This window comes from Hipposideros armiger, unplaced genomic scaffold, assembly GCF_001890085.2.
Source record: "Hipposideros armiger isolate ML-2016 unplaced genomic scaffold, ASM189008v1 scaffold_3, whole genome shotgun sequence".
Taxonomy (NCBI): Eukaryota; Metazoa; Chordata; class Mammalia; order Chiroptera; family Hipposideridae; genus Hipposideros; species Hipposideros armiger.
This window is the reverse complement of record NW_017731353.1, coordinates 2,464,025-2,476,079: the sequence shown is the minus strand read 5'-3', so window position 1 is coordinate 2,476,079 and position 12,055 is coordinate 2,464,025. Positions and strand designations below refer to the sequence as shown.

General features: G+C 54.2%; 1 protein-coding gene and 1 pseudogene across 2 annotated transcripts; one reads left to right on the top strand and one right to left on the bottom strand.

Annotated features, from left to right (window-relative positions):
* Positions 1-93: 93 nt before the first annotated feature.
* Positions 94-2,588, bottom strand: LCN2 (lipocalin 2). The gene is made up of 4 exons (XM_019637094.1): positions 2,328-2,588; positions 1,745-1,881; positions 507-586; positions 94-332 (listed from the first exon to the last, which is right to left on the bottom strand). The coding sequence occupies exons 1-4, from the start codon at positions 2,463-2,465 to the stop codon at positions 109-111; spliced, it is 579 nt and encodes a 192-aa protein (XP_019492639.1). The 5' UTR covers positions 2,466-2,588; the 3' UTR covers positions 94-108.
* Positions 2,589-11,161: 8,573 nt separating this feature from the next.
* On the top strand, positions 11,162-11,857 carry LOC109379985 (cell division control protein 42 homolog pseudogene; annotated as a pseudogene). Its single transcript, XR_002123329.1, has one exon. The product of XR_002123329.1 is annotated as a cell division control protein 42 homolog pseudogene (transcript).
* The last annotated feature ends 198 nt before the right edge of the window (positions 11,858-12,055 follow it).

Here is a 12,055-nt window from a genome sequence, read left to right as displayed (position 1 = left end):
CCAGCAAGTGGCCGGCAGACACTCCATAAATATTGTTGAATGCATGAATGAGCCTCAGACCTCTTCCTCATGGAGGGTCTGCAGAAAGCTCTCTCTCCTCCCCAGGACTCAGAGCAGAGCTGGTGCTGGAGGGGACCTCGGGGGCTGGGTGGGGGTGAGCCCCTTGAGTGTGACCAGGAGCTGGGTCCCTGAAGGGGTGGGTGAAGACTCACCATAGAGGGTGATCTTGAAGTACTCCTGATTTTGGAAAACTTTTTTGAAGAACACCATGGCATACTGGTTGTAGTTGGTGGCCGCCACTCTCACGATGTAGCTCTGTACGCTGGGATAAGCTGCGGGGAGGAGAGCGAGGGGTCAGCCCTGGCTGGGAGGATGGAGCAGCTCCTGTCCCCCCAGCCCTCCACAGGACAGCATCTGTGTGGAGGTGCAGGGAGGTCTGTGTCCCCTCTGGGAGGACCCCGCCCCCAGTAACTCCAACCCCAGGGCCCACATCACTCAGGACTCACCCTGAATATTGCCCAGCCTGAACTCGCCAGGCTGGGAAGTTGGGACAAAGGGTCTGATAAAGTAGTCACAGTTCTGGTCCCTGTGGAGGTAAAAGATGTGTGGTTGAGAGGGGAGACACACAGGCTTGGACCCCCTGGGCTAGATGAAGTGGGGGTCAGGGCTGCAGCTGGAGCAGCCAGCCCATCTCCTACCACAGCAGGAGGCCCAGGTCTCCCCCGCTGAGCCTATCTCTGCTGTCCCTGCCAGGTCTGCCCTGAGCCACCTGACCCTGCTCGGACCCTCCCTCCAGCATCCCCTGTCCTTGTCTTCAGGACTGTCTCCCCTCAGTGGCCTTCCCCACCCCAGACATTTGTCCCCTACTCTTATCTTGCTGTTTCCTTCTCTGTAACCCCTCCTGGGGATTTCACCTTCCAAGGTGCCAGGCTGCTCCATGCCAAGGACTCTCCTAGCTCTTGGGCCAACCCTGGCCTCTCACCCTGTCCCTGGCACCCCAGAGCTAATCTCCTGCCCTTCTGCCTCTTGCTCCACAAGTGCTCCAGCCCCGCGTCCCCAGTTGCCAGAGCCAGAATCCCACAGGAGCTGAGTGAGCCCTTGTATCCCACTATTCCTCTCCTCACCAGTGGGTGCCTGTGCCTCAGGCCCCTGGCAGTGTGGCACCCGTCCCCCTCCAGGCCGCTCACCAGCTCCTGCCCAGGGCGGCCTGGCAATGGCTTGCTTCTGCCTAAAGGAGTGGGTCTCTCACTTAGAGTCCACCAGCCTCTGCTGTGAATGCCCCACATGTCCTTCTGAGGCAGGTTGGCTTCTTCGAGGCCCAGCCCAGAAGCCATTCTGGGGTTCTAGAACCCCAGAAGTCCTAGGTGGGGTTCCAGGCTTGTTCCAGTGACCCTCTGCCTACCCAGGACACCCCTGCTCCCTCTGTCTTGTTTCCTGAGGACTGTTTATCCATCCCCACTACTGTCTGCATGTCTCTGTTGAAGTGACCAGTAAATGCTGATCTAATGAAGGAAGGAAGGAAGGGAGGAAGGAAGGAAGGAAGGAAGGAAGGAAGGAAGGAAGGAAGGAAGGAAGGAAGGAAGGAAGGGAGGAAGGAATATTTGAATCCAGTGCTGAGCAGCAAGGTGGAGGACTACCTGTCAGCTCCCGTCACCCCTCAGCCATGACATCAGTCTGCCTCTCAGTCACTGCCAGCGTAGCCCCCCAGCCCCCCCATGCTCTCCCAGAAGGTGGCGGCTCTCACTTGAGCAGGATGGAGGTGACATTGTAGCTGTGGTCTTCTTTCAGCTCGTAGGTGGTGGAGTACATCTTAAACTTGCCTTGTTCTTCTTTTGAAACTGCATTCCCCGCCAGGCCCACCACGTACCACTTCCCCTGGAACTGCAGGGAGGCTGGTTATAGGCAGAGTGGGCCCCACGAGCCCCTCCACCTGGGCCACAGGGCTCCCTACTGGGCTTGCACTGATGAAGTCGGCAGGAGCTAGAGGCCATCAGGCCAGGAAGGAGCCCTGAGTCTGGCAGGGTTGAGGCGACCCTTGGCAAGTGACCCGCTGGACCCCCTGAGCCTCAGTTTCCTCATCAGGCAGAGGGACTGAAGATATTCCCACCTTGCATGGACTATGGAGATAAGGGAGAGAATGTGGACCTGGGAAGGTCAGCAAGGTCATAGTGGGTAAGGGGCATGGGACATGGCTTCCATCAGGGGACTGAAGGGCAGTCTGAGCTGAAGCCTGGGCCCATCCTGCCCTAACACGCTTCCTAAGACTCTTTGCCTCCCCTCTCTTCTGCTCCCACCCTCCCAGCTGCACCTCCAGGCCCCTTACCTACCTGATCATCTTGGAAGTTCGCTTGCAGCGGGACCCTGATCAGAGGAGGGGCTGGGATGTGGTTTGGGGTGGAGTCCTTGGCCTGGACCTGCAGGGCCCCCAGCAGGGTGAGGCCCAGCCACAGGAGACCTGCGGGCATGGTTTCGGGGCTGAGGAAGCTGTGCAGCTGCTGGGCCTGGAAGGTGGTGAAGGAAAAGGAGGTGAGTGAGGAGGCTGGCCTTGGGGACCCTATTTATCGTCCACCTGTTTGCTGGCTCACCCCAGGGTGGAATGATTTATCCTTTGCCAAATTCAGGAAGGGTGAGGTAACTACCGCAACTCCTGTTGAAACATTTGGCACGATTTCTTCTTCCTTGTGGTTAGGACTGTGCAAGATTGGGGAACAGGAAGGCCAGGGGAGTCATGGGGGGGACATTCCCCAGAGCTCCACACCTCTGGCAAGGACAAAGCCTCCCCCCATACACTCTCTGTGTCCCGTCCCTCCTCTCTGGTTGGCCCTGTTCATGGTCAGTGGTCCCGATCTGGCTGAGTCATCATCTCTGACTTCCAGGAACTCCTGCTCAGCCCAAGGCCAGGCCCGGTTATGTGCAATGAAAACCCCCACTCCTGGTACCCGATGAATGCACACAATGCCTCACCCCTGTTTCCTGGTTCTCAGAAGGGACAGGGAAGGGTGGGGCAGCTAAAAGTGGGTGGACATTCCCGACAGAGAAGGGCCCAATGTGTTTCTTGAGATCGCGACTCCCAGATCCTGGCCCTCTCAGGGGCCCCACATAGGCACTGGCACAGGGTGGGACCCCCCTCTCTAAGGGTTGATCTGGGAGGGCTCCTGCCTTGAGTTGGCCCTTTCCCTCTTCCATGCCCCATTTGCAGGAGTGGACCTGGACCGCAGCTGACCCCTAGGGACTTGGTCCTCCTGTGGGTTCCATGGACACAGACCCCAAGCTGGGCAATCCAGCCACACAAAATTGCACGGAGGCTGCAGTCCCAGCTCCATCCTGGTCGGGGGACAATGAGGGACACACCTGCACTGGTGGGGCTGGAGTCTGAAGGACAGCTTTTCACCCTACTGCTCTGGACACCAAGTGTTTTGGGTCACAGAAAGTGTAACCCTTCCTTGGTCTCATCCTTGACAGATCACTGAGACTATCCACTATTTCTCGCCACAGCCTTGGGCTGTGGAGCCCTGGGGCCCAGGCCTGGGCCCTGGAAGTGTCCCTACCATGGCTGATCCCAGCTTTGTCCTAGAGAGTAGTTTCCTCACTGGGGGCCTGGCCATCCCTGGGAGGTAGTGATGGGTCCCAGCCCCTGGGCAGTGTCTTCCAGATGTCACCAGGAGGGCCGAGGCTGTCTAGCTACCTGACCTGAGGCTGAATTGAGGATTGACCATCCTTAGGAAATTGACAGGAACCTCATTGGCTCTATCCACTTGCTGCTAGGAAACCAGCACCCCCAGCCTGGGCTCTGGGGCAGCAGGCCCCAAGAGAAGTGGCTTTGGACAGGGTCCTGAGCTGCTGGGTAGGACACAGTCTTGGCCATCCTAAGGCAGAGAGGCCCCCTTAGGCTGTGTCCTGCCTCCCTGTCTGGGTGATGAAAGGACAAGAAGGAGAGATTAGCAAAGCTTCAGGGAACGATGTTGCATCAAAGCTGCGCGCCCTCTGGAGATGCCAGTGGCCACTGCCCACCCAAGGGCCCCTCCCCTGCTACTCTCTTTGACCTTAAAAGGTATCTTCAAGCCTGGGGTGACTGCTGGATGTGGAGGAAACTAACAGTGGAGCCCCAAAGAATTTTAACTAGGGGAGGGGCAGTGCCCTGAATCACCAAGGAATCACTGGATGGAATATTCGAGACTCTGAAAGTCAGGGGGCAGAGTGGCCAATGCTCCCTAGTATGAATTGGGGAGGTGAGTAAGGCTGGGTCTACAGCATGAGAAAACAAAGGCCAGATGCAGAAGGAGATATGGCCCAACTCAGGGGCGCTGGCCCCTCTGTAAAGAAAGCTGCGCTGCAGATTCTGCGAAGCCACGCGCACACACACACACAGTGGCGTGTGCACACACACAGGTGTCTCCACATGAGGTCCTCTCTGAGTTTCTGACCAAACCCACCAAACAGGGCCCGTGCTTCTTTGCTCTGGCTCCAGGCCTGTCCAGACACACTGACCTCGTCTGTCTCTCTGTCATCAATCATCACTGTGTGGTCTTGGCCTTGGCTGAAACCTGGTGATGGCCACTCATCACTTCTTCCTCACATGGCTGCCTCCTGCCTTCTCTCCTGGCCTAGCTCTGGAGGTTGGGCTGGTCCAGGAGCTGAGGGAAGGGGTAAGAGTGAAGGGGACGAGGCCCATCCAGGGATTTGAGTCTCAGCAGTGTGCAGTGTCCCAGCCATACTTCGTGGGTGTTGCTGGAGGAGGCCATCGACAGGATGTGACCACCAGTTGACCCTCGAGCTGGGCCCAGGCCTTCCGAGGCTCCTCACTGCCTCTCCTGTCCTTGAAGATATGCTCCGCCCACCGTTCCCACAGTGGGAGCTGTTTTCGAGGACGCAGCCCTGAGAGAGCACTGTGCTGTTGAGACCATCTGGACTGAATATGTGATGAGTCCCGTTAAGGCCTCTATAAGCTTTAAGATTCTGGCGGGAGGGTATGGAGAGCTACTCGTCTTGTGGCGCCCAAGACAAGCCGCGTCAGCAAGTTCCCTCCCTGGTTTATTAAACCTGCCACCTACCAATCTGGAGTGGCCTGCCTCTTTCTCCCGTCTCTCCTTGTTCTCTGTGTATAGGGGCCAGTTTGTGAACCAAGGGGTCCAAAGACAGTCATGGTCATGCCTGGGGTAGAGGTCAGGCCAAGCTGTGGCTGATCCCAGCCAACGAGAGGTGGGTGCTGGGCTGGTTGGAGCTGGAGCACAGGGATCAGTGGAGGGCGCTTCTTGCATTCTGCCTAAGGAAAGGAGGGGGCGTGCAGGCTGGGCTGGAGATCAGGTGAACGGCTCTGCCCGCACTCCTCAGAGTCTAGCACGGCTTTGGGGGAGGGTCAGCTCAACTGGGCCTGGGCCCCTGGCCAACGAGGGGATTCTCAGGCTCCCCCTGCCCAGAGCTAGGGGCTCTCAGAATGGTCTGCACTGTACATGCGGCACCGTGTGGGGCGTGCCGGCACTCATCCACTCCCCTTTGGCTCCCTCTTGTTTTCCACTGTGGCCCCTGGGCTGATTCCACAGGATTACTCCCGCCAGCCTGGCGCTCTCTCTCTCTCTCTCTCTCTCTCTCTCTCTCTCTCTCTCTCTCTCTCCAAATGTCCCCAATGAGGGAGGCCACAACAAGCCACACAGGAGCTTTGGGGCCAAGCCCCTCCTGAGAGAAGCCAGGGCTGGGCCTTCCAAGTCCTGCTCTGGGCCCCTTTAGCAATGGCAGGAACTTAAACACCATCCACACCTGGGTTTCTCTGTGGCAAGGAGCCAGGAGAACTCTGGCTGCTCCAGACCTCCCCCACTGTCTCTGGCAGGTGGCTCTCCCCTTCTGCATCCCCGGGAGGCTCCCAGACCACAGGGGCTGTCCTCCCACACAGGGACCCAGGTCCCATGCCTGGTCATCCACCCAGGAAGGCAGCAAAGTGTTCTCTGTGCTTACTGCATCTCAGGAATCCAGCCTAACCCCCTGGACTGGTTTCCGGAAGTTGTGAGCAGTGGTTAGCCCAGTTACAATGTTTGGGCAATAGCAATATCCTCTGACTTTCTGGAAGGGCTGGCCAAGAGGTCCCCTGGGTAGGGGGTGACTAGGCTTCTTGGAGCCTGGGGCCATGATGGAGAGAAGATTCCAAGCAGATGCCCTAGGAGGCTGTCATAGCAGCAGGAACTCTTGGTCCACAGATGGGCCGTCCTTGGCCACTGCAGGTCCAAACACCCAGGAAAGGGAAGGCCTGCTCCTCTAGGGCCTTGGCTTGATTCTGTAGTTTCCAGAAGCAGCTTTCCAGCCCCCATGCCCCATCTCTCATGCCAGGGCCCACTTGAGAATTACTGGACCGTGACCCTGCCTATGGAAAAGCTCTGAAAGTCAGCCCTTTCTGACACCCCCCACCATACACCCACTGGATTCCTCCCTCTGGGGAGGTCCTTGGGATCCACTGGGCAGGGGGCAGCAGGCCCTGCCACATGAGGTCTGGGTCCAGGGCTGTCTCCTGGTTCTGGTCCTCGGGTTCCTGGCCCAAGCATGTCCCTTATATGGGTGCTCCTGCATTTCACTCTGGGGCCTGGACTCCAACGCAGGTGACAGGGCCCATGATGACCACAAGAGGGGGACTGTAGGCCACTGGTCTGAGCAGGGTGTGCAGTGGGCTCCAGGCATCCAGGAGGTGGTGAGTGGGCGCTGGGCTCCTGTGGAGCTGGGTGGGAGTGCATCTGTCATAGGCCTCTGCTCGACCCAGCTCTGCACCCCTCCTGCCAGCACCCCAAGAAAGGGGACCTCCACCTTGGCCACCCTGGGTCACCCCCGTGCTCTCTGCTCCCTGGGCCCCTAGCTGGGCTTTTGCTGGACACCATCAAAGGCGGCTTGTGTGAGGATGGGCCTGGCTCTCCTGAAAGGCTGGTTCTCCTTTGTACCCTGAGTGCCCAGGACAGTGCCCAGCCCAGGGGGCAGGGTAGTGGGTGCTGAAAAAGTTAAATGAGAACAAATGCCTGAGAGGTGCTCAGGCTCCTGCCTGGGTCCTCCCTGAGTGTTTGCCACTGGAGACTGACCAGGCAGTGGCCCTTTCATCCCTCCCATTAAGCTCAGTGGTTGAGGAATGTTGGGGTCCCGGCTGGGCTCCTCCTTGGGACCAAGTGTTTATTTCAGATGGGGTGAGGTCTGTGGCTGAGACTCTCCCTCTGGGGGAGGGGGGTCATGAGCAAGGCTGTGACAGGCAGTGAGGACTAGGTCAGGCTCCAAAGGACGAGCGTGTCTACCTTCATAAGGAGAAGGGGGCGACCTGGGCCAGCGGAGAGGGGCAAGGGTCCAGGAGAGTAGTGCTTAGTGGAGAAGACACCAACACCCACTGAGGCCTTGGTCATGGCTTGGCCATTGTCCCTCTGTAGCCCAGTTCTCAGGGGGACCAAGTCTGGAGTTTGAGGGGGTAGTGTGGTTTCTGGGCACTTTGGATTGGAGGGCCTCCCCCTTCCCTCTTCTCATGACTCTCAGAATCACCTCTCAGGGATAAGAACCCCCTGCAAAGGGGTGATGGGCAGGCCAGAGGGTGTAGGGCACAGGTCTGGGTACCTGCCTCTGGGCCCAGGGTGCCTCAGGCCTCAAGTGAGCACCGGCCTCCAGGGTCAGTGCAGCCTCAAGTGAGCCTCCTGACGAGCTCAACTTCGGTCTGCCCAGGCTGGAGTGTCCCATGGCTCCAACGCCTGTGTCCACACCCCTGGTTCCCTCTGTCATGGGCTGCTGTTATAGACTGAATGTTTGTGTCCCCCCAAAATTCATATGTTGAAACCAAATCCCCAGTGTAGTGGTATTTGGAGGTAGGGGCCTTTGGGAGGTGATTAGGTCATGAGGCTGGAGCCCTCATGAATGAGATTAGCGCCCTTATAAGAGACCCTAGAGAGCTCCCTCACCCCTTCTGCCATGTGCAAACACAGCGAGAAGACAGTTGTCTATGAACCAGGAAGTGGGTCCTCACCAGACACTGAATCCACCAATGCCTTTATCTTGGACTTCCAGCCTCCAGAACCAAAATTTATGTTGTTTATAAGCCGCCCAGTCTATGGTATTTATTGCAGCCCTAGTGGACTAAGACAGCCATCTTCTTACATCGCTGGGTCTCCCTGTCCTGGGGCACCTTTTCCCCACATCCTTAGGTCCCCTGCCCAGCCACACCCTTGACCTTCTCCCCAGAGCATACTTTCCTAACCGTGATTTTCCCACTTTTAGCGGCTTCTGCAATTTGGATAGGCCGAGAATTTAAAACACCACATTCACAGGCCAGGAGTCTGAAAACAGTTCACTTTGCCAAAATCAAGGTGTGGGCAGGGCCACACTCCCTCCCGAGGCTCCCGGGGACTTCTCCTGCTTCCAGCTTCTGGTGGCTGCTGGCATTCCATGGCTTGTGACCCCATCACTCCAATCTCTGCCTGTCTTCACACCATCTTCTCCTCTGTGTGTTATCTCCCTCTCACTCTCTTATGGGCACACTTGCGATTACATTTGGGGCTCACCCAGATAATCGGATATGATCTCCTCAGGTCAAAATCCAAGCTTATTTAAAAGGTGGAATAAGAGGCAAAGAAGGAAGGAAAGATGGAAGGGAGAAGGGAAAGGGAAGGGCCCAACCATTAGTTTGGAATACCTGTCTTCTACTACTAAAATATTGGTGAGTTGTGAAAATAATTTTATTCTTCTCTTAGATATTCGACAACAGAATGCATGCTGTATTGTATTATGAATCAGGAATTGCAATATGGTCCAATCTTCAGGAAAGGAAAAAATCTGGTCCATACCAAGAAAAAAAAATAGCTTGTTTTGTTTTGCTCTGAAGAGAGTAATACATACGTTTAATTTATACACCTTAAAAATCAGACATTAGGACACTAACTGTTATGAAATTTTCAAAAGTAGTCATAAAGAAAACCTTTATCACATCTACAAAGACTCTGTTTCCAAATAAAAGTTACATTTAGGGCCGGCCGAGTGGCGTGATGGTTAAGAACTGGCTTGGGATGCCAGAGGGCCCCGGTTCGGATCCCACATATGAGGGCCAGTGACACTGCCCTCCACAGCTTAAGATGCTGAACAACAGCTCAATCTGGAGCTGGGCTGCCTTGAGTCGCTGGCAACGGCGTAGGCTGCAGCCCCTGTGGCAGTGGGTTGCCATGGGCTACCATATGTAGCCAGCAGCCAGCGTGAGCGGCCAGCAGCCGCAGTGAGCGGCCGTCCAGAAGCTGGCGACTGATCTGCCTCGCCCAGGAAGAGCGCAATGATGGTGCCAACTTGGGCCAGTGAAGCAATGTCCTCCACAACTAGACTGAAGAACAAAACGACCGCAACTTGTCTTTTCCCCTTCCCCCAATTCCCCAGCTCTGTTCCCATCCCCCCAATTTCCCAAAAAAAAAAAAAAGTTACATTTACAGGTTCTGGAAATTACCGTAGTGCATGAATATCTTTTGAGGGCCATTTTTCAGACTATCATAGTCCCCTTGACCCATATAGACCCCTTCTCTCCACACCCCAGGCCCCACCTTATCCTGGGCCACCCACATCCCAGACCTACTCACAGAGGGACTTGGGTTCATTTCAGGAGGAGCCCTGGGCCCTGGTTGGCCTGGCCTGTGCAGGCAGCAGCAGCCTGGCTTTTCAGAGTGCCTACTCTCCCTGGCTGGAAAGCTTCAGGGCTCGGCTCATTCCCAGGCAGGGTACCTGGGTGCCCCAGCAGGGGCTGTGGCTAAAATGCGGAAGCCTTGCCCTTCTGCCATTAACTTCTCCTTCCTGTATGGCTAGGGGTTTCTATAGGCTCCCAAGTGCACACCAAGTGTACCTCTGAGTGTGTGCGGTTAGTATTAAATATTAAAAGCGGTGGCAGAGTTCCTCCAGAGGGCCTTGTCTAGTATTCAAGGGCCTCGGGGTCCTTTCCTTCCATGACCAGAGCCCCCCCTTTCTGTTATTATCCTCACTGGGAGCAGGGTAGGGAGGGAGCCGCTTCCTTCAGCTCCTGTCCAATGAGGGCTATTGCAGAGAATTGCTGTGGAAGGTGGAGGGCTAACTTTTGGGCTTGGAACATGTGGACTGGAATCAAACTATTGCCAAGAAAAGTTAAAAGGCGAGCAGAAGAGCAGAGGAGGAGGCTGCCTGGGAGGGGCTGCTGCTTGGCACGGGCAGGAGGAAGGGGTGCGGGGTCCTCCTGTGGCTGGAGGGGACCATCTGAAAAGCAATCTTGGCTGAACAGCATTCTGGACACTCCGAAGGGCCCCCCTCCACCAGACAACCAGATGCATGAAACAGACTCTTAATGCCCTACCAGGCTCCCAATAAACAAGGGACATGCACGGCCTTAAGTATGTGTTTTATGATAACAAAGGCTGCAAAGTCAAAAGTAAAGTGTCCAAAGTACAAATTTAGAAAAGAAACCACAGAATCAATCCAAAGAACTAGGAGAAAATGAACTTAAGAGCAGGAGTTAATAAAATAGAAAGAAAGATATAATAGGAATATCAAAGCCAAAAGTTGACTCTTGGAAAGGACTAATAACATAGGTAGAAATTTAGAAAAATTTCTCAAGACATAAAGCTATAAGGCACAAATAAACAGAAGTAGAAATTAAAAAGGAGGGCCTCGGTGCTGGACGAGTGGCTCAGTTGGTTAAGAACTCGCTCAAGAGTTTGAGCTCTGAGCAACAGCGGTTCGAGTCCAGCCTGAGCTGAGCAGCCGCTGAGCTGCCAACAGGTAGCAGGATGGTTCAGCTAAAAAAAAAATAAAAAAAATAAAAATAAAAAAATAAAAAGGAGGGCCTCTAACTATAGGATCTATAGACATAAGGGTAAAAGAATGCTGGAGGTAATGAAATGGGATATTAACCAGAAAACTGTAACTTACCAAAATAGATTGAAGAAGTAAAAGAAAGTCTGAGTGGCCTTATAACCATCATAGAAATCAAATCAGTTTTTTTTTGTTTTTTTTTAAAGTTTGTAACAGAGGACAATTTATTAGAGTAGAAAATAACAGCTCTCAAAATGAGAGGGGGTCCCAACTGGGTTGCCCCTCGATTCAGTTTTTAACAAATCTTCCCACAAAGAGAATACCAGCAATGCGATATAAACTGCACATCTTCAAAGTGCACAATTTGACATTTTTAAAAATAAACTTTTAAAAGTTTTAGATTTGGCAGTGCTGCCAATGCCCAGGAGAGAAGCTGAGGTCGTCACTGGATTTGAACTATTTAAAGTGGGTAGAAAACTGTTTCAGCAATGCAGACAATTAAGTGTGTCGTGGTGGGTGATGGTGCCGTTGGTAAAACATGTCTCCTGATATCATATACAACAAACAAATTTCCATCTGAGTATGTACTGACTGTTTTTGACAACTATGCAGTCACAGTTATGATTGGTGGAGAGCCATATACTCTTGGACTTTTTGATACTGCAGGGCAAGAGGATTATGACAGATTACGACCACTGAGTTACCCACAAACAGATGTTTTTCTAGTCTGTTTTTCAGTGGTCTCTCCATCCTCATTTGAAAATGTGAAAGAAAAGTGGTTGCCTGAGATAACTCACCACTGTCCAAAGACTCCTTTCTTGCTTGTTGGGACCCAAATTGATCTCAGAGATGACCCCTCTACTATTAAGAAACGTGCCAAGAACAAACAGAAGCCTATCACTCCAGAGACTGCTGAAAAGCTGGCCTGGGACCTGAAGGCTGTCAAGTACGTGGACTGTTCTGCACTCACACAGAAAGGCCTAAAGGATGTATTTGACAAGCAATATTGGCTGCTCTGGAGCCTTCAGAGCGGAAGAAGAGCTGCAGGTGTGTGCTGCTATGAACATCTCTCCAGAGTCCTTTCTGCACATCTGTTGTCGGCATCATACTAACAGCAATGTTTAACTCAAACTAAAGATTAAAATTAAGGGCCGGCCGAGTGGCACAATGGTTAAGAACTGGCTTGGGACACCAGAGGGCTCCGGTTCGGATCCCACATATGAGGGCCAGTGACACTGCCCTCCACAGCTAAGATGCTGAACAACAGCTCAACCTGGAGCTGGGCTGCCGTGAG